The sequence below is a fragment of the Ctenopharyngodon idella genome, chromosome 7 (assembly GCF_019924925.1).
Source record: "Ctenopharyngodon idella isolate HZGC_01 chromosome 7, HZGC01, whole genome shotgun sequence".
NCBI lineage: Eukaryota > Metazoa > Chordata > Actinopteri > Cypriniformes > Xenocyprididae > Ctenopharyngodon > Ctenopharyngodon idella.
Genome location: NC_067226.1, coordinates 35,072,798 through 35,095,012, shown reverse-complemented (window position 1 = coordinate 35,095,012; position 22,215 = coordinate 35,072,798). Strand labels below are relative to the sequence as shown.

The following is a 22,215-nucleotide window of genomic DNA, read 5'->3' as shown; positions in this document are numbered from 1 at the left end:
AGATTGAACTGTTTTTCACTTGCAAATTCTCTTTAAAGTTCATATGCTACTTATTATTCAGTTATAATTAGCTAAAGCTGTATTTCTTTGTTATTAAAAGAAAGCCTAAAATATAGCCTAGGCCGAGCTTGAGTGATCCAACTCTGTCATGATCTCTAGGATCAGTGTGGAATGAATATGACACTGATCGAATCCTTGTTTATTCTTTACTCTTTTTTCCTTGAAATTTAACAAGTTTTTGTCTTGAAACGACTTTATTCTCAAAATGTAATGTTTTTCCTCAACATTTTATTTTGACTTTTTTTTCTTGAAATTTAACGAGTTTTTTCTCCAAACGCGATTTCATTCTCAAAATTTTGTTTATTGTCGACGTTTTATTTCAACTTTTTTTCTCTAAACACGACGACTTTATTCTCTAAATTTAATGATTTTATTTTCAACATTTTATTTCAACTTTTTATTTATTTATTATTATTATTATTTTTTTAAAATTTGTATTTCAAGTTTAATCTCGCTTTATAATGACTTTAATTTCAAGATGGGTTTTTTTTATTTTAATTATTATTACCCTAATCCTCTTCTGTATGTGAGAGCACACACACACATGATGATAAAAAAAATAAAAATAAAATAAAATCATAGATTTAAAGGTGCAATATGGTGATTCTCTACCGAAACATATTTTGTTTTACTGGTTGAAAGTCTCCTCATATCCTGATAGCAATCACTAAGTTAAACAGTCTAAATGTATTGTAATAAATATATATACTGCCTGTCAGCGAATGTCTTTACATACCCTAGCACACCCTGTTTGTGCAGACATCATACGTCATCAGTTTCACTTTCATGCTATGCAGAGTTTATGTAGACAGACGTCAGTCACGGAGCACCACAAACAAACAGTAGACACCTTTTACAGTTCCTACCGAATCAAAACAACGAGATTATGCTGCTCAAAGTTATTTTAAACTTTTTGATCAGGCTTTCTCAAGCCAACTTCAAAGTTTGTCTTAAAATTTTCTGTCTAGTTATTATTGTAATGTTATGTGCTTTGAGACACGAGGTAGTATAACACCGTCTCTTGTGATGCTTTGCCAAGAGCAGCTGAGTGTGTGTGTGTGTGTGTGTGTGTGTGTGTGTGTGTGTGTTCATGTGTTTTGGAGGAGGCGTGTCTTTGGAGACGCTCTGAAAGGAGGTTGGGATGTTTTGAAAGCTAGCTCGCTATTGCTAGCCTCTCCGAAATTATCCTATTACACCTTTAAAATAGTTTTGTTCCTATAGTGTGTGGAGTGCTGTGAACCTTTATTTTACCTCTACAAAATGTCAACAGACTGACACAGACGTCAATATGCAAATAAAAAGAAAGAGAGGTGGAAAAATATACAAATAAGGAGGAAGAAAAATATGAAAATTAGTTCAGAATAATACACAAATGATGTGATGATGAATGAGGGATGAGAGCAGATATAATGATCACACTGTTTGAAGCTGCAGACAGAAACATCAGACTCAGGACAGAAACACACGACCTCTAAAGTAAGAACAACTCACATGTTCATTCTTCAAACACAACTAGACTTTGAGATGTTAATATTGTCTGAATGATTATGAATTTTGTTATTTTTTTTTTTTTAAATTACATGATCATGTTTTATTTTAAGATGAATATGGGATTATCTGAGTGTTTCAATGTGTTTCTTCCTCAGAAATGGAGCAAACTCTATATTTCATTCTTCTTCTCATTGGTGAGTGTGTTTGTTGTTTTATTTATGGTTTATAGTTTCATCAGGTTTGACTCTGTTATGAAAAGCATTAAATCAAACCCTTTCTTTCACAGCTCTCTGCTCCGTATCTGAATGTGTTCAGCGTCAGTATCACTTTATAAACGTGAGGAAGACCTGGACTGAAGCTCAGAGATACTGCAGAGAGAATTACACAGATCTGGCCACCGTTGACAACATGAACGACATGATCGAGCTGAAGAGTGTGAATGATGAACATGTCTGGATTGGGCTGGAGAAGACGGGTGTTGATAAATGGCAGTGGTCTTCAGGTGATCCTGCGCTCTATCTGAACTGGGCTCCTAAACAACCTGATGGCAAAGATGAGTGTGGTTTTATGAGAAATGGACAATGGCATGATTGGTCATGCAGTAACAGCCTGACTTTCATCTGCAGTTCATCTAACAACAGTAAGTTCAGTTTCCTACAATGACATCAAACATTCATTTAAAAAGATACACTGTATACTGTACAACATTTTAATCTAATACTAAATTCTGCTACTTTTTAATCTGGTCATAAATATAGGGGACTGTGGATGTTTGTCCACTTTCAACTTCTGTGTAGAAAATAAACCGATATTGAGCGAATGTTGATCTTTTGTTGTTGATAACTGTGGGAATCTGACATTAGAGATCATAGAGAATTATATTTTTCTGTAAAATGTATTCTGCAAATTATGAACTAAGAAATACAAAACCATTGTTTTGGCCAATGTAAATGGTAATGAATTAATGAATGCATAAAATTTCAACATAACAGACATACAATAACTTTCCACATCTTCATATTTATGAACAAAACTCTCGTCCTGAGAACAAAGTTCAGCTCTTGTCTTGTCAGTGTGATTTTATTGTGTTCACTTGTTACCCTTTTACAAAAAAATATGATATAGTCATTTTGTTTGGAGATTGTAATTCAAAATAATAATAATAATAAAATAAAAAAATCTATTTTTTAATTAATTGTAATAAACCATCTGAACACCTTGAGCTGTGTGATATTGCTTGTAAAGCCTGTAAAAACATCAAGATTATATTTTAGTGAGCTCACAGACACAATATCCATTACAACGTAAAAATAGAAAACAAAAAAACAGTCAGACTAAGACAAACACTAACAATAATATTGCAACAATATTTTTTTTATACATTATTCATCAACATTTTTAGTAAACTTTCTACTGACATATTTCTAAGGACTAGTTAACAAATATATTCAGCTGCAGTGAAACATCTTCATCTGTTTGATGTTTCTCTCATTCAGATCTTTGTGTCTGAATCAAGTATTCTAGAGAAATGGTTCTCAAACCTGTCCTGGAGGAACACCAGCCCTGCACATTTTGTACGTCTCCCTCATCGATCACACCTGATTCAACTCATGAGCTCATTAGTAGAGACTGCAAGAGCTGAAGTGAGTGTGTCAGATATAGAGAGACATTCAACATGTGCAGGGCTGGTGGTCCTCCAGGACAGGTTTGAGAACCACTGCTCTAGAGAAACATGTAACAAAACATCATGGTCTTCAGTCGGTTTCTGGTTCTGACTTAATTGGGATCATCACGGGTCATCGGTCAGAATAAACAAAAGTCTAATAGTCCCGTCACTGTTGATTCAATAGAAGGTTCAAGACACTCAATGTGGTGCATTAACAGGTGTGTGTATATCTGTGATAGTGTGTGTGGTGTTTTCAAGGTTACACACACTCATCTACGGCACCGCTCCATCGTTTTAATAATAAAAATCATTTAGTTCAGTTAGAGAACAGACACAATCAAAAACTGAATGCATCTGCTCAATTCAGCATTAGAGTCGCAGCACAGATCAGCATGATGTATGTCGTCCCTCCAAGCTGTCTTATTCGTTTTGTTAATAAATGTTCTGTATTTAATATTAGCGAGTTTATATTTGTTTCTTATTTATTTGGTTCCGCTAGCATGTTTTTAGCAAGATGCTAACATTATTAGCATGTTGCTAGCATGATGCTAACACGATTAGCATGTTGCTAGCATGATGCTAACACATTTTGACTTGTTTGTGTAATGTTTAAACCCTAAGCTAATTGGTATTAGCATGTAGCTATTCACTGCTAGCATGTGTAGCATGTTGGAAGTCCAGTTTGCTAGCATGAGTCAAAAGAGCCAACCGCCAGGTCTCTACGATACTCTGATGCAGAGAAATAGGTATTGCTAAACAGTTGCTAGGGTACTCTGTTAGGTTGCTAGGGAGTGGCTTAGCAGCTGCCAATGATGATACACCAAAGGCTGCTTGCCAATATAAACCAACCCCCATGTCTGTACGATGTTCCGATGCAGAGATATAGGACTTGCAAAACGGTTGCTAGGGTACTCTGTTTGGTTGCTAGGGAGTGGCTTGGCACCTGCCTATGTTGATACTCCAAAGGCTGCTTGCCAATATAAACCAACCCCCATGCTTCTATGTCTTTCAGAAGTAAAGATATCCCTCTTTGGATTTAGGTTGCTAGATAGCTCTTAATGGTTGCTAGGGTGTGGCTATGAAGTGTTGAAGGTGATTTGTGATTGGCAGTTTGCTGCCCTGAGTCAAACGAGCCCACCCTCATGTTCCTATGACACTTCTATCCAAAGATATTCCTTTGATCTTTTTCAATGGAAGTCTATAGAACTTGTTGCTATGGTGCTCTACATGGTTGCTAGGGCGTGGCTTGATAGCTTTACAATGATCCTGAGAGACTGATTGGTTGCCTCAGTAAAATGAGCCCACCCCCTTGTCTCTATGACACTGTGATCCAGAGTTCTGTTCAATACAAAATCCCTATGTAATTTACCATGGTAGGAAAAACACACTGTTTCATGGGCACGGCTTCACCATAGTAAGTCTATGGGGCAACTTTGGGCAGCTCTTGCGCCCCAGGGGTACAACTTACACCCCATTTTGAGGTATGGTCTGACAGATCCTGCTAGCCTCTTCATACGTGGTAACCCACATGTTTCTATGAAATCCTCGTTAGGAGCTATGACTCGTCAAAGTTCGTCGCAATGTTAAGTCTATGGGATTTTTCGCCCGCCGGACGAACATCGTACACCCGATCGCTTAGAAAAGTCACAGCACACCATTCCTCAATAATACGCACGATTTGACACCTCATTCATGGGTCTATGACAAACGCTGCGGGAGGAGTAGCGCACAGAAATTTTGTGTGGAAGAATAATAATAATAAGTATGCAGGAGAACAATAATGATGCTTTGCCTTTGGCAAGCACCATTAATGAACCCACCATTCAAGCAATCAAACTCTGGGGGCGGGACTAAGTTACGGCTGTCAATGATTCCCAATCCACCAATAAAAATCAGCCTTTTCAACATAATAGAGAAATATAAAGTTGCAATAAAATTACCAAGAATGTTACTGAATGATATATCAGCAAAATCATCATGAATATATTGTGAATATTTAATATATCATCAGCTGTAGAAACAGTCTTTGAATGACACGTGTTTCTGATGTTTCCACTGCTGCTCTTATTCACATCCAAACCATAAAGCAGCATAAGAATAATGAACAAACTGATTCATGAATCTGTTTCCATTTGTTTTTCTTAAAGTGAACACAGGACTCGTCTTTGTCAATCAGGAGAAGAATTGGAGAGACGCTCAGAGTTACTGCAGACAGAATCACACTGATCTGGTCAGTGTGAGGAACCAGAATGAGAATCAACAGCTTCAGAAGTTCATCAATGATAGTCACATATCTGGTGATGTCTGGATCGGTCTGTTCAGAGACTCATGGCAGTGGTCAGATCAGAGTAACTCCTCATTCAGATACTGGAAGACTGGTCAACCTGATAATTATGGAAGTAATGAAAACTGTGCAGAGATTTATCAGAACGATCAGGGACAATGGCATGACTTCTCTTGCAACAACCAGATTCCTTTTGTGTGTCATGAAGGTGAGCAGATCCTCACAAAACACACACAATCCATCCATCACCTCCAGATATCTTAAAGTTCACACTACATGTCTGACATGACAAATTCCTCCACAGTGTTTGTTCTGCATGTTGTTTTTGATCAGTCTCTCTCTAGTTTCTGCTTGTGGTTTGTTTTGTGTCCAGATAAACTGATTCTGATCAAAGAGAATCTGACGTGGTCTGAAGCTCTGAGATACTGCAGACAGAATCATACGGATCTGGTCTCGGTTCATTCAGAAGAGATGCAGCGTGAGGTGATGAATGTGGTTAAACAGGCGTCTACTGAGGCGGTGTGGTTGGGTTTACATTACTCCTGCACTGTGGGCATCTGGTACTGGGTGAGCAGACAGCCCGTGTGCTATCAGAACTGGGCTCCAGGGAACGGCATAGGAGACGACTGTGAGTGTACAGTGAGATCTGGAGCAGTTCAGTCTGGAGGAGATCAGCGCTGGATCAGCCGTCCTGAGACTGACAGACTCAACTTCATCTGCAGCAGATATGAAGAGTGAAGGATCCGTTTGTGTTGTTCTTTCTTTCTTTTTTTTTTTTTAACTGGCAAACACTTGTAATGTTTTCATCAGATAATGTGCTTAAATCAGTATAATGAAATTAATTTCTGTAACTGAAGAGTATCATATGAGTCTTTTTAATATCATTGTAATGATCTTTGGGCATTTAAAATACCAGTGTGCACTATATATATTTTAAAGACCCCATGAAATCAAAATGAGTTTTAATCTGTGGCTTTAAGCTACATTTACTGTACATTTCAATTTTACAGTTGTTCTTTTCTGGAAAAACAACTCAAAAACATCTTCAACTCAGACTGTTCAATCAAACGTACTTGCAGTTAAATAGAAAGTAGAAAATCATGGTTCAAGTATTTGGCATAAAGCATATTGGATATTTAAAAGGAAATCAAAGTAAAGCACAATGCACATCAGCTGATTTCATGGGATCTTGGGATTCTGGTGGTGTGGATACTTTCTTCTACTTACTCCTGTTTTGCACTAGTCATATCTTTACTTGTTTAAAAATGATTGTGAGCATCTATATGTGTCTCAATGAAATGAAAATATGGTTTATTCTTAAAGAAAAACTGAAATAAATGGAGAGGGACAAAACATGGAGGAGTGGTTCACTCACTGCATTGATATATATATATATATATAGGCCTCCTTGATTATAATAAGAATTTTCTTGGTGAATTTTATGATTTTGATTATGGGTGATTTTAATATCCATGTCTGTTCTTGTAAACTCATGACCAAAGAATAGTTGAACTTAGTTGATTCTTTTATCTGATCTCAGTGTGTCTCTGGACCTACACACGATCATGGACATACGCTTGACTTGGTGTTTTCTTTGGGGATAATGATGAATATATTTGTGTTGAAGAAACAGCTATCTCAGACCATAGGATTATTAGGTTTAATCTGTAACAAATGTTCTGTTATCAGCCTCCATTCTTGTCTCGTGTTAACTATCTCTACACCTAATGCGTTCTCAGCTGCTTTCAGTCCTACTGAGTTATCTCTTCCTATCGAGTCTACAACGTTGCCCTCTATAGGACATGATGAATTGGTAAATTTTTTTAATAATGTTTGTTCAGAGATCTTGGAAAATGTTGCACCTTTTAAAATGAGATATCAAATAAATAAAAATAAAAATAAAATGTGGATGAGTAATAAATGATCTTAAGCGGGTTTGTCAACATAATGAATCTTTCTCATTGCTTGAGTAAATTTGACTTAATTTCTTTAGCTCAGTTGAAATATATTATATTGCATTTAAAGCCGACTGCTTCACTTCATGATATTCTCCCGTCACGACTGTTTAAAGAGGTTGTAGACACTATTGGTTCTAGTATTCTATCGATTATTAACAGCAGCCACATTTTACAGTTCCTACTGAATCAAAATAATGAGCTTATGCTGCCTTAACACCATAACTACCGTAATTAAGCAAATATGGCTCTCGGCAGTCTGCGGTGGACATCCATCTCCGGCTACATCCAAATGTGACGTCAGAAGCCACGCTCGTGCCCAATTTGTCACCTCGTGACTCCCCATAGATATGTATATATATCTATGGTGACTCCCCATCCCTGTTTCGCCCCAGAAACCCTATTTGTTGTATGTAGGTTTCCAATTGAAAGGGTTTTGAAGTGTAAGGGTAGGTTTTGAGTGGGTTTCAGGTGTGCCTAGGCTGAAGTCATTATGCTCATCTGCACATAGTATGGTTTATTAATAAGGTGTGTACAGAATTTGATCTTTTAATAAACGTTTTTTCACGTTAAGCGTTTTAGAATGTCCAGTTTTTTTGCGAGTAGGCCTACGTCGTGCAGATTGAACTGTTTTTCACTTGCAAATTCTCTTTAGAGTTCATATGCTACTTATTATTCAGTTATAATTAGCTAAAGCTGTGTTTCTTTGTTATTAAAAGAAAGCCTAAAATATAGCCTAGGCCGAGCTTGAGTGATCCAACTCTGTCATGATCTCTAGGATCAGTGTGGAATGAATATGACACTGATCGAATCCTTGTTTATTCTTTACTCTTTTTTCCTTGAAATTTAACAAGTTTTTGTCTCGAAACGCAGCGACTTTATTCTCAAAATGTAATGTTTTTCCTCAACATTTTATTTTGACTTTTTTTCTTGAAATGTAACAAGTTTTTTCTCCAAACACAATTTTATTCTCAAAATTTTGTTTATTGTTGACGTTTTATTTCAACTTTTTTCTCTAAACACGGCGACTTTATTCTCTAAATTTAATGACTTTATTTTCAACATTGTATTTCAACTTTTTATTTATTTATTATTATTATTATTATTATTATTATTATTTATTTATTTTTTTTTTAAATTTGTATTTCAAGTTTAATCTCGCTTTATAATGACTTTAATTTCAAGATGGGTTTTTTTATTTTAATTATCATTGCCCTAATCCTCTTCTGTATGTGAGAGAGCACACACACACATGATGATAAAAAAAAAAAAAAAAAATAAAATCATAGATTTAAAGGTGCAATATGGTGATTCTCTGCAAAAATATTTTTTGTTATACTGGTTGAAAATCTCCTCATATCCTGATAGCAATCACTAAGTTAAACAGTCTAAATGTATTGTAATAAATATATATACTGCCTGTCAGCGAATGTCTTTACATACCCTAGCACACCCTGTTTGTGCAGACATCATACGTCATCAGTTTCACTTTCATGCTATGCAGAGTTTATGTAGACAGACGTCAGTCACGGAGCACCACAAACAAACAGTAGACACCTTTTACAGTTCCTACCGAATCAAAACAACGAGCTTATGCTGCTCAAAGTTATTTTAAACTTTTTGATCAGGCTTTCTCAAGCCAACTTCAAAGTTTGTCTTAAACTTTTCTGTCTAGTTATTATTGTAATGTTATGTGCTTTGAGACACGAGGTAGTATAACACCGTCTCTTGTGACGCTTTGCCAAGAGCAGCTGAGTGTGTGTGTGTGTGTGAGTGTGTGTGTGTGTGTGTGTGTGTGTGTGTGTGTTCATGTGTTTTGGAGGAGGCGTGTTTTTAGAGACGCTCTGAAAGGAGGTTGGGATGTTTTGAAAGCTAGCTCGCTATTGCTAGCCTCTCCGAAATTGTCCTATTACACCTTTAAAATAGTTTTGTTCCTATAGTGTGTGGAGTCACAGCATCTATTTATGCTGCTTTGCACATGTCAGGATATAACTGCATCAACATCTCCAACAGTGGACAAGAAACAAGAGACAAAACAATGAACCTTTATTTTACCTCTATAAAATTTCAACAGACTGACACAGACGTCAATATGCAAATAAAGAGAACGAGAGGTCGAAAAATATACAAATAAGGAGGAAGAAAATTATGAAAATTAGTTGAGAGCAGTACACAAATGATGTGATGATGAATGAGGGATGAGAGCAGATATAATAATCACACTGTTTAAAGCTGCAGACAGAAACATCAGACTCAGGACAGAAACACACGACCTCTAAAGTAAGAACAACTCACATGTTCATTCTTCAAACACAACTAGACTTTGAGATGTTAATATTGTCTGAATGATTGTGAATTGTGTTGTTCTGCTATTTTTTAAATTACATGATCATGTTTTATTTCAAGATGAATATGGGATTATCTGAGTTTTTCAATGTGTTTCTTCCTCAGAAATGGAGCAAACTCTATATTTCATTCTTCTTCTCATTGGTGAGTGTGTTTGTTGTTTTATTTATGGTTTATAGTTTCATCAGGTTTGACTCTGTTATGAAAAGCATTAAATCAAACCCTCTCTTTCACAGCTCTCTGCTCCGTATCTGAATGTGTTCAGCGTCAGTATCACTTTATAAACGTGATGAAGACCTGGACTGAAGCTCAGAGATACTGCAGAGAGAATTACACAGATCTGGCCACCGTTGACAACATGAACGACATGATCGAGCTGAACAAGAGTGTGAATGATGGACATGCCTGGATTGGGCTGCAGAGGACGGGTGTTGATAAATGGCAGTGGTCTTCAGGTGATCCTGCGCTCTATCTGAACTGGGGACCTGGACAACCTGATGGCAGAGATGAGTGTGGTTTTATGAGAAATGGACAATGGCATGATTGGCCATGCAGTAAAAGCCTGACTTTCATCTGCAGTTCATCTAACAACAGTAAGTTCAGTTTCCTACAATGACATCAAACATTCATTTAAAAAGATACACTGTATACTGTACAACATTTTAATCTAATACTAAATTCTGCTACTTTTTAATCTGGTCATAAATATAGGGGACTGTGGATGTTTGTCCACTTTCAACTTCTGTGTAGAAAATAAACCGATATTGAGCGAATGTCGATCTTTTGTTGTTGATAACTGTGGGAATCTGCCATTAGAGATCATAGAGAATTATATTTTTCTGTAAAATGTATTCTGCAAATTATGAACTAAGAATTATAAAACCATTGTTTTGGCCAATGTAAATGGTAATGAATTAATGAATGCATAAAATTTCAACATAATAGACATACAATAACTTTCCACATCTTCATATTTATGAACAAAACTCTCGTCCTGAGAACAAAGTTCAGCTCTTGTCTTGTCAGTGTGATTTTATTGTGTTCACTTGTTACCCTTTTACAAAAAATATGATACAGTCATTTTGTTTGGAGATTGTAATTAAAAATAATAATAATAATAATAATAATAATAATAATAATAATAATAATAAAATAAAATAAAATAAAATAAAATAAAATAAAATAAAATAAAAAAAATCTATTTTTTAATTAATTGTAATAAACCATCTGAACACCTTGAGCTGTGTGATATTGCTTGTAAAGCCTGTAAAAACATCAAGATTATATTTTAGTGATCTCACAGACACAATATCCATTACAACGTAAAAACAGAAAACAAAAAAACAGTCAGACTAAGACAAACACTAACAATAATATTGCAACAATATTTTTTGTATATATTATTCAATCCAACATTTTTAGTAAACTTTTTACTGACATATTTCTAAGGACTAGTTAAGAAATATATTCAGCTGCAGTGAAACATCTTCATCTGTTTGATGTTTCTCTCATTCAGATCTTTGTGTCTGAATCAAGTATTCTAGAGAAATGGTTCTCAAACCTGTCCTGGAGGAACACCAGCCCTGCACATTTTGTACGTCTCCCTCATCGATCACACCTGATTCAACTCATGAGCTCATTAGTAGAGACTGCAAGAGCTGAAGTGAGTGTGTCAGATATAGAGAGACATTCAACATGTGCAGGGCTGGTGGTCCTCCAGGACAGGTTTGAGAACCACTGCTCTAGAGAAACATGTAACAAAATATCATGGTCTTCAGTCGGTTTCTGGTTCTGACTTAATTGGGATCATCACGGGTCATCGGTCAGAATAAACAAAAGTCTAATAGTCCCGTCACTGTTGATTCAATAGAAGGTTCAAGACACTCAATGTGGTGCATTAACAGGTGTGTGTATATCTGTGATAGTGTGTGTGGTGTTTTCAAGGTTACACACACTCCTCTATGACTTGAATACACTCGAGCCGTCCACAGTGTTAAAGTGGAACATGACAGGTTACATCAAACTCTGGGGGCGGGACTAAGTTATGGCTGTCAATAATTCCCAACCCACCAATAAAAATCACCTTACTGAGCCTTTTCAACATGATGGAGAAATATAAAGTTGCAATAAAATTACCAAGAAAATTCACAAATGATACTTAATGTTATATCAGCAAAATCATCATGAATATATTGTGAATATTTAATATATCATCAGCTGTAGAAACAGTCTTTGAATGACACGTGTTTCTGATGTTTCCACTGCTGCTCTTATTCACATCCAAACCATAAAGCAGCATAAGAATAATGAACAAACTGATTCATGAATCTGTTTCCATTTGTTTTTCTTAAAGTGAACACAGGACTCGTCTTTGTCAATCAGGAGAAGAATTGGAGAGACGCTCAGAGTTACTGCAGACAGAATCACACTGATCTGGTCAGTGTGAGGAACCAGAATGAGAGTCAACAGCTTCAGAAGTTCATCAATGATAGTCTCATATCTGGTGATGTCTGGATCGGTCTGTTCAGAGACTCATGGCAGTGGTCAGATCAGAGTAACTCCTCATTCAGATACTGGAAGACTGGTCAACCTGATAATTATGGAAGTAATGAAAACTGTGCAGAGATTTATCAGAACGATCAGGGACAATGGAATGACGTCTCTTGCAACAACCAGATTCCTTTTGTGTGTCATGAAGGTGAGCAGATCCTCACAAAACACACACAATCCATCCATCACCTCCAGATATCTACATGTCTGACATGACAAATTCCTCCACGGTGTTTGTTCTGCATGTTGTTTTTGATCAGTCTCTCTCTAGTTTCTGCTTGTGGTTTGTTTTGTGTCCAGATAAACTGATTCTGATCAAAGAGAAGCTGACGTGGTCTGAAGCTCTGAGATACTGCAGACAGAATCATGTGGATCTGGTCTCGGTTCATTCAGAAGAGATTCAGCGTCGTGTGATGAATGTGGTTAAAGAGGCGTCTACTGAGGCGGTGTGGTTGGGTTTACGTTACTCCCACATTTTGGGCATCTGGTACTGGGTGAGCGGAGACACCGTGTGCTATCAGAACTGGGCTCCAGGGAACGGCACAGGAGAGGAAGAGTGTGAGCGTACAGTGAGATCTGGAGCAGTTCAGTCTGGAGGAGATCAGCGCTGGATCAGCCGTCCTGAGACTGACAGACTCAACTTCATCTGCAGCAGATATGAAGAGTGAAGGATACGTTTGTGCTGTTTCTTCTTCTTCTTTTTCTTTTTTTTGTACTGTTTTCATCAGATAATGTGCTTATATCAAAGTACAATGAAATTAATTTCTGTAACTGAAGAGTATCTACTGAATATCATTGTACCTATATATACACTAGTCAACATTTGAAGTGGATCAAAACCTTTCATCAAAGTTGTCCTAAATGCCAAAATGCAATACCCATCTTGTCTTAGGACAACTTTGAAGAACTTTTTTGATCCACTTCAAATGTTGACTACTATATTTTAAAGACCCCATGAAATCAAAATAAGTTTTAATCTGTGGCTTTCAGGTACGTTTACTGTCCACTTAAACTTTTCCGGAAAAATGACTCAAAAATATCTTCAACACAGACTGTTCAATCAAACACACTTGCAGTCAGCTAGTCATTAGAAGATCATGATTCAAGGATTTGGCATAAAGCATATTGACTATTTAAAAGAAAATCAAAGTAAAGTATTCTGGTGGTGTGGATACTTTCTTCTACTCACTCCTGTATTGCACTAGTCATATCTTTACAAATTAGTTGTTTAAAAAATGATTGTGAGCATCTATGTGTGTCTCAATGAAATGAAAATATGGTTTATTCTTAAAGAAAAACTGGAATAAATGGAGAGGGACAATCTATAATACATTATATATATATATATATATATATATATATATGCCTCCTGGTTATAATAAGAATTTTCTTGATGAATTTTATGAGATTTTATCTGTAGTCGTTCCATCTGCTGACAGGATTTTGATTATGGGTGATTTTAATATCCATGTCTGTTGTCCTTGTAAACCCATGACCAAAGAATAGTTGATTCCTTTAACTTATCATGATGTGTCTCTGGATCTACACACGACCATGATATGCTTGACTTGGTGTTTTCTTTGGGGATAATGATAGAATATTAGCCTCCTTTATTCTTGTCTTATGTTCCCAGCTAGAATTGTTTTATGTTCTGGGAACGTTTTCAGCAGAAAGTATTATTTATGTTCCCAGAATGTTCTGCTAAAAGGTAGGATAACATTCTCTAAAAACATGTTCAGTGAAAACATTAGAACATTATCCCCTAACATTCTTATAAAGTTTTCAGTGAGAAGCTTCCCAGTGGGCATTGGATGTGGACTCAAATAATGCTCAGATGTCAAATTTTGTTTGAAAGTGAAAACCCAACCTTTGTTTGACGTCAAGCTTCAACATCATTACATAATTCCAAAAAACAGCATTACCATCTTCAGTTACTATAAAACAGATTGATTTTATTTCTGTTATACATGTGCTTATTGAGAAGTAACTAAGATTTTGATGTTGAAGTTTTATTGAAAATAATAGTTTGATTTGATGTCACCATTATGGTGATCAGTGTTTGCTTTAGTTGGCCAGTTTGACTCTTGACTTTTCAATGTTAGTTTTTTTCAAATTACTTGAAAACTTTACTAGAACATATCATAATGTTCTCAGAACATTCTTAGAACAATAACATTTCTAGCTGGGTTATCACTCTCTCTACACCTAGTGCGTTCTAGTACTGCTTTTGGTCCTACTGAGTTATCTCTTCCTATTGAGTCTATGGTAAATTGTTTTAATCATGTTTGTTCAGAGATGTTGAAAAATGATGTGCCTTTTAAAATGAGATGTCAAAAAGTGAAAAAATTGCAAGTGTCTTTTGATATTTTTGGATAATCTCTATTAAACTATCAAAATGCTGTTAAAGCCTTTAGATCTTCATATTTTTCACGAATTATATCGCACAAGGCAAATAAACTGAAGGTTTTGTTTTCAGTCATAGATAAGGTACTGAGTTCGTCTATTAATGTTTTCTGTACCCCGTTCAAGGATTTGTTTGAGAGTTTTTAGTTTTTTCATTGTTAAGGTTGATCTTATTTGGTCGAAGTTGACATAATGAATCTTTCTCATTCTTTGAGTAAATTTGAATTGATTATAACCATATTCCTAGCATTAGAATCCTTTGAAAGGTAATGTTATTTGTTTGTATCGCTCTTCTCTCCTCCTCATCTCACTAACACACCAGTGGGCGGGGCTAACGTTGCAATGATGAAGGGCGTTTCATTTAGATAGGCACATTCCAAGGTCAGTCATTCGCTGGGCCTGGTGTAAATTAAAGCGTTTATTGGACTAACAAAGAAGTTTTCAGTTCTGAAACTTACAGGATATTCTTATAGTACGATGACCTCTTATATATCAAAAGCTCAAGTTATAGTTGATTTCTCAGTTCATGACCCCCTTAAAAAAAATGGCAATCACTTTAAAATATAAATACTTGAGTGTCACACATGCAGCATGAAAAAATAGCATCCAGGTTTCCATTTTCTGCTTCCCTTAAACTTCTATTGCTGTTTCCTAAAACTGAACATTGTTTAGATTCTCCAATAAAGCTCCTGTTGACCAATAAAACATAATTAAAGAAATCAACATTTAATCTTTACAAATTAAGTTTGAAGTTGGAAAAAAAGCTGTTAAACTGCTTTTGACTGCAGCCTAAATGAATGTTTAACATATACACACAGTGCTCATCGTACAGGTGAAATATGCAAAGTAGTAAAAGAAGTTGCATTTTAGTTGTAATTTTTCAGTAGCCTATTACGTTATAAAACCTGGGGTTTAGTGCCTTGCTTAAAACTGTATGTCTAATAAGAAGAAAGTATGTGCCTCCTTGAAGCAGCAGAACAAGTCGGTTTATGGAATACATGCAAAACAAAGAGAACAAAACTAAATGTAGAGCTTCTCAAAATATGTGTAGAGAAAGTGAAAGTCAGGGCCATAAAGCCATACTTATGCTCTTGCACCAGCGCCCCCTCCTTTCAGGGGTGGCATTTCCTTTTAAATGTTTTGTCCTCTCATGCCTATAGAGGGCACAAACTCACAGAAATGAACAGCATTAACAAAATTTTAACCAAAAGATTTTTAAATGAACAAATTTATAAAAATTAAATAAGATTAGAGTAAACAAGCACAGACGACAGGCAAGAAATGGTGATAATAGTGTCTGAATGGCTTTTTACAGAAAATTTGCGGGGGAAAAAAATAAAAAAGTTTGGATGAAGCCATGTTAAGGAAACACCTCCCGTATTTGCTGATTTGGCGATGATCGATTTGTGAATGAATCACTCTTCTGAGTCAGCTTTTTTCAGACATGAGAGTCGATGCTGCAATGTATTTCTATCGTTACGTCTGACAAAAATGAAAATTACCCCATGAAAATTTATTTTTTCACTCTTTGTTATATTGCAGCCATTTGCTAAAATCATTTAAGTTCATTTTTTTTCCTCATTAATGTACACACAGCACCCCATATTGACAGAAAAACACAGAATTGTTGATATTTTTGCAGATTTATTAAAAAAAGAAAAACTGAAATATCACATGGTCCTAAGTATTCAGACCCTTTGCTCAGTATTTAGTAGAAGTACCCTTTTGATCTAATACAGCCATGAGTCTTTTTGGGAAAGATGCAACAAGTTTTTCACACCTGGATTTGGGGATCCTCTGCCATTCCTCCTTGCAGATCCTCTCCAGTTCTGTCAGGTTGGATGGTAAACGTTGGTGGACAGCCATTTTTAGGTCTCTCCAGAGATGCTCAATTGGGTTTAAGTCAGGGCTCTGGCTGGGCCATTCAAGAACAGTCACGGAGTTGTTGTGAAGCCACTCCTTCGTTATTTTAGCTGTGTGCTTAGGGTCATTGTCTTGTTGGAAGGTAAACCTTCGGCCCAGTCTGAGGTCCTGAGCACTCTGTAGAAGGTTTTCGTCCAGGATATCCCTGTACTTGGCCACATTCATCTTTCCCTCGATTGCAACCAGTCGTCCTGTCCCTGCAGCTGAAGAACACCCCCACAGCATGATGCTGCCACCACCATGCTTCACTGTTGGGACTGTATTGGACAGGTGATGAGCAGTGCCTGGTTTTCTCCACACATACCGCTTAGAATTAAGGCCAAAAAGTTCTATCTTGGTCTCATCAGACCAGAGAATCTTATTTCTCACCATCTTGGAGTCCTCCATGCGGGCTTTCATGTGTCTTGCACTGAGGAGAGGCTTCCGTCGGGCCACTCTGCCATAAAGCCCCGACTGGTGGAGGGCTGCAGTGATGGTTGACTTTCTACAACTTTCTCCCATCTCCCGACTGCATCTCTGGAGCTCAGCCACAGTGATCTTTGGGTTCTTCTTTACCTCTCTCACCAAGGCTCTTCTCCCCCGATAGCTCAGTTTGGCCGGACGGCCAGCTCTAGGAAGGGTTCTGGTCGTCCCAAACGTCTTCCATTTAAGGATTATGGAGGCCACTGTGCTCTTAGGAACCTTAAGTGCAGCAGAAATTTTTTTGTAACCTTGGCCAGATCTGTGCCTTGCCACAATTCTGTCTCTGAGCTCTTCAGGCAGTTCCTTTGACCTCATGATTCTCATTTGCTCTGACATGCACTGTGAGCTGTAAGGTCTTATTGTAATGATGGGTCGACAGAATGTGGATCCATTTGCAGCTAGTTTATTAAAAGTACTTACAGAGTAGACAGGGCAAAGGCAGAGGCATAAACAGTAACAGGCAATGGTCGAGGCAGGCGGCAGACAAACAGAATCAGGGTACAGGCAAGGATCAGGGCAGGCAGCAAACAATCACAGTCCAGGAAACAGGCAAAGATCAGGGTAGACAGCAAAGGGTCGCAGGGAATAAACAGTCCAATCGGTAACAGGTAAACAGTCCACAGAAAAACGCTCAGAAATGATCACCACGGCAAATGAAGACTTCGCGATGTGTGTGTGTGTGAGTGTGTCTTATATAGTGTGAGTGTGATGCGGTGCAGGTGTGTGTGCAATCAGTCCCAGGAGTGAGGGCCCATGGGAAACGTAGTCCGAATGAGAACTGATCAGTATTCCGGTGATGGCTCCCTCCGGTGGTCCGGAGGAAGGGCCGAAGGAGCCATATTCGTGACAGAGCCCCCCCCCCCGTGAGCGGCTCCAGACGCGAGGAAGCGGACGCCGGGGTCTACCACGTGGTCGAGGGGCTGGTCTCTCCAGGTGCGTCTGATGAAATTCTTCTGTGAGTGAGGGGTCCAGGATATCATCCGCATTGACCCAGGATCGCTCCTCCGGGCCGTACCCCTCCCAGTCGACTAAGTATTGTAGTCTCCTACCCCGGCGCCTGGAGTCGAGCAGCTCTCGTACTTGATAGGCTTCCTCGCCTTCAATCATCAAGGGTGGGGGGGAGCGGACCTCGGCTCCCTCTGGCTCCCCTCTCGGACCCCCGGAGGGTTTCAACAGCGAAACATGAAAAGTGGGAGAGACACGGTAATTAGCAGGCAAGTCTAAACGAAATGATACTGGGGTGATTTGTTTGATAATTTGAAAGGGCCCTACAAACCTGGGACTGAGTTTTCTGCATGGAAGTCTTAGCCGGAGGTCTCTGGTGGACAGCCAAACCCATTGTCCCACGGTGTACTGGGGATTGGGACGTCGGTGACGATTGGCCTGCATCTCCTGCCTTCTTACGGCGCGTTGTAGGTGATGGTGAGCTTGGTCCCAGGTTTCTTCGCTTCTTTGCATCCATTCAGTAACAGACGGTAGATTGGATGGTTCCCCAGACCAAGGAAATAATGGAGGTTGGAAGCCCAAGATGCATTGAAAGGGTGTGACACCAGTGGCAGGTTTCTGTAGGGAGTTTTGGGCGTACTCCGCCCAGAGCAGATAACGGCTCCAGTCAGTCTGGTTGCGCTGGCAGTAGGTGCGTAAAAATCGTGTTAATTCTTGGTTCATGCGCTCTGTTTGGCCATTGGATTCTGGATGGTACCCTGAAGTGAGGCTGACGTTGATATTGAGATTCTTGAAGAAGGATGACCAGACTCGAGATGTGAACTGTGGGCCCCTGTCTGATACAATGTCCTCGGGTAGTCCATAGAAACGGAACACATAATTGCATAGAAGCTCAGCTGTTTCGAATGCTGTGGGTAGCTTGGCCAGTGGTATGAGTCTGCATGCTTTTGAGAAACGGTCGATGACTGTGAGTATGGTGGTGTGGCCCTGGGATTCTGGGAGATCCGTGACAAAATCAATGGCTATGTGAGACCAGGGACGTTGAGGAATGGGTAATGGTTGTAACAGTCCAGCTGGCGCTTGGTGTGAAGCCTTGGTGGTTTGACAGGGTGAACAATTAGTGATGAAGCGGGTAGTGTCGGATAACATGGAGTCCCACCAGAACTGATTTTGTAGCAGATGGAGAGTGGCTGTAACACCCGGATGACCAGAGCTTGGGAAGTCGTGCACGTGATGAAGTAGTATGTCCCGAAGCTGTGCTGGGACGTAGGTGCGGTCCGGCGGGCATGTTGGAGGAGGAGCGGTCTGTTCGTTGGCATGTGTGATCTCTGTGATAATGTCCCATTGAACTGGAGCCAGCAGTAAACTGTCAGGGATTATGTTCTCTGCGATCTCTGTCCGTTCCACCTCCTCATGCTGCCGTGACAGCGCGTCTGCCTTGGTGTTCTTAGAGCCTGGTCTATAAGTTACAGAGAACTGGAAGCGTGTGAAGAACAAGGCCCATCTACCGCCCGTACGTGCTGAACATGTTCCTTGAGAGAGTTGGAGTAGATGAGGATGTCATCTATGTAGACTATGACCCAGCGATTAAGCATGTCACGGAAGACGTCGTTAATAAAGGACTGGAAGACAGAGGGACTGTTGGCTAGCCCGAACGGCATGACGAGGGTCTCGTAGTGACCAGTGGTGGTGGAAAAAGCTGTCTTCCATTCGTCCCCTTCTCTGATGCGGATCAGGTTGTACGCACAGCGAAGGTCCAACTTGGTAAAGTATGTGGCCTGCCTGAGTTGTTCGAGGGCTGGAGGAACTAGAGGTAAGGGGTACCGGAACTTGATGGTGATGTCATTGAGTCCACGGTAGTCGATACAGGGTCTTAATCCGCCGTCCTTTTTCTTGACGAAGAAGAATCCTGAGGCTGCCGGTGATGTGGACGGGCGGAAAAATCCTTTGGCTAGTTCCTCCTCGATGTAGGTTTTCATGGCTGCTGACTCGGGTTGTGACAGGGGAAAGATCCTGCCCTTGGGAGGTGTGGTTCCAGGCAACTGGTCGATGGCACAGTCCCCGGAGCGATGAGGAGGAAGTTCGGTGGACTTGTTCTTACTGAAGGCCACAGCCAGGTCGGAGTATTCTTCGGGTATGTTTAATTTCTCGGTGTCAGAATCGTGGAGTGCAGCGGCTTGAACTGGCAGGGGAGTGATTTGTTTCAAGCAGTTTGCATGGCAGTTATCGTCCCATTGTACAATCTGGCCCTCCTTCCAGGAAATGTGTGGGTTATGGGTTCTGAGCCACGGCAGACCAAGGATCACGGGGTTGTTGGGTGAGTGGATAACGTAGAAGCGAATGAGCTCATGGTGAAGGGCCCCTACTTGCAAAGCGAGTTCGTCTGTGATATGGATCACTTTGCCTCCGCCGATGGGCTTCCCATCTAGCGCCTCCACTGTCAACAGGGAATTACAGTCTGTTAGTGAGATGTTATGATCTTTGATGAAAGCATCAGACATGAAATTCCCAGCGGCTCCAGAATCCAGCAAGGCGTGAGTGGATAGACGTTGGCCATTTACGATAATCTGAATGGGAATTTTAAAGCAGTTGGAGTGTTGTGCAGAACTCACCGCTTTGGGATTGGAAGACTGAGGTCGTACGGGGCAGTTAATCTTGATATGGCCAGCCTGGCCGCAGTAGAGACACAGGTGTAGTTGTCGTCTCCTTTCTCTCTCTTCGGGAAGTAGCGGAGTGTAGCCGAGTTGCATGGGTTCCAAAGCGGGTCCGGCTGAGGCGGATAGCCGAACGGGTCGTCGGGTGCGTAGCAGATTATCAATGTGAATGGCCAGTTCGATGAAAGCGTTGAGCGAGCTTCCCTCATCCCGGCACGCGAGTTCAGCTTGTAATTCCAGTGATAGACCCCTTCGGAAAAGCAGTTTTAATGTGTCCTCAACCCAGTTCGTCTGAGTGGCGAGAGTGCGAAAGTTGAGCGCGTACTCAGCTGCTGTTTGTTTACCTTGGCTGAGAGATAGTAGCTGATCGCCGACGCTCTTGCCTCCTTCGGGATGTTTAGACCTCTTTAAAGCTTCGCAAGAAGTCCTGGAAGGTGGGGAACACAGGGCTGTCATCTCTCCACACCGCGGTGGCCCAATCCAGTGCTTTGCCAGTGAGCAGGGAACACACAAACGATATCCGACTGGATTCGGTGGGATACAGAGACGGTTGTTGGTTGATGAACAGGGAGCATTGGAGAAGGAACCCCTTACATCTGGCGGGACTGCCGTCGAACTTTTCTGGGAGCGCTAGGCGAGGGTTGACTGCAGGGGAGGCCACGAAGCCTGGATTGGCGGGAACAACGGGCGGCGGCGTGGCGATTTCGGCAGGGCTGAATCGGAGGCCTTGGAGCGTTTTCACCAGCTCTTCGGTAAGAGAAGTTAAGCGGTTAAGCTGATGTTGATGCACCGCTAGCTGGTTGGCCTGGGCAGTTAGTTCTGACGAAATCTGCATGAGGGCTGCTGGATCGCTGTTTGGCGAAGTCTTCTGTAATGATGGGTCGACAGAATGTGGATCCATTTGCAGCTAGTTTATTAAAAGTACTTACAGAGTAGACAGGGCAAAGACAGAGGCATAAACAGTAACAGGCAATGGTCGAGGCAGGCGGCAGACAAACAGAATCAGGGTACAGGCAAAGATCAGGGTAGGCAGCAAAGGGTCGCAGGGAATAAACAGTCCAATCGGTAACAGGTAAACAGTCCACAGAAAAACGCTCAGAAATGATCACCACGGCAAATCAAGACTTCGCGATGTGTGTGTGTGTGAGTGTGTCTTATATAGTGTGAGTGTGATGCGGTGCAGGTGTGTGTGCAATCAGTCCCAGGAGTGAGGGCCCATGGGAAACGTAGTCCGAATGAGAACTGATCAGTATTCCGGTGATGGCTCCCTCCGGTGGTCCGGAGGAAGGGCCGAAGGAGCCATATTCGTGACACTTATATAGACAGGTGTGTGGCTTTCCTAATCAAGTCCAATCAGTATAATCAAACACAGCTGGACTCAAATGAAGGTGTAGAACCATCTCAAGGATGATCAGAAGAAATGGACAGCACCTGAGTTAAATATGAGTGTCACAGCAAAGGGTCTGAATACTTAGG

The 22,215-nt window shown here is 39.9% G+C and overlaps 2 protein-coding genes across 2 annotated transcripts in view; both read left to right on the top strand.

Moving 5' to 3' along the window:
- Positions 1 to 7,626, top strand: part of LOC127515648 (C-type mannose receptor 2-like) — a 65,370-nt gene extending 57,744 nt beyond the window's left edge. Inside the window, exons 8-11 of the mRNA XM_051899528.1 lie at positions 1,683 to 1,745; positions 1,838 to 2,191; positions 5,365 to 5,709; positions 5,875 to 7,626. Of these exons, the coding sequence (XP_051755488.1) occupies positions 1,683 to 1,745; positions 1,838 to 2,191; positions 5,365 to 5,709; positions 5,875 to 6,239 (1,127 nt within the window). The 3' untranslated portion in view covers positions 6,240 to 7,626. The remainder of the gene's footprint in view (positions 1 to 1,682; positions 1,746 to 1,837; positions 2,192 to 5,364; positions 5,710 to 5,874) is intronic.
- Positions 7,627 to 9,578: 1,952 nt separating this feature from the next.
- LOC127516511 (C-type mannose receptor 2-like) lies at positions 9,579 to 14,842 on the top strand. The gene is made up of 4 exons (XM_051901262.1): positions 9,579 to 9,946; positions 10,039 to 10,395; positions 12,156 to 12,500; positions 12,653 to 14,842. The coding sequence occupies exons 1-4, from the start codon at positions 9,910 to 9,912 to the stop codon at positions 13,018 to 13,020; spliced, it is 1,107 nt and encodes a 368-aa protein (XP_051757222.1). The 5' UTR covers positions 9,579 to 9,909; the 3' UTR covers positions 13,021 to 14,842.
- The last annotated feature ends 7,373 nt before the right edge of the window (positions 14,843 to 22,215 follow it).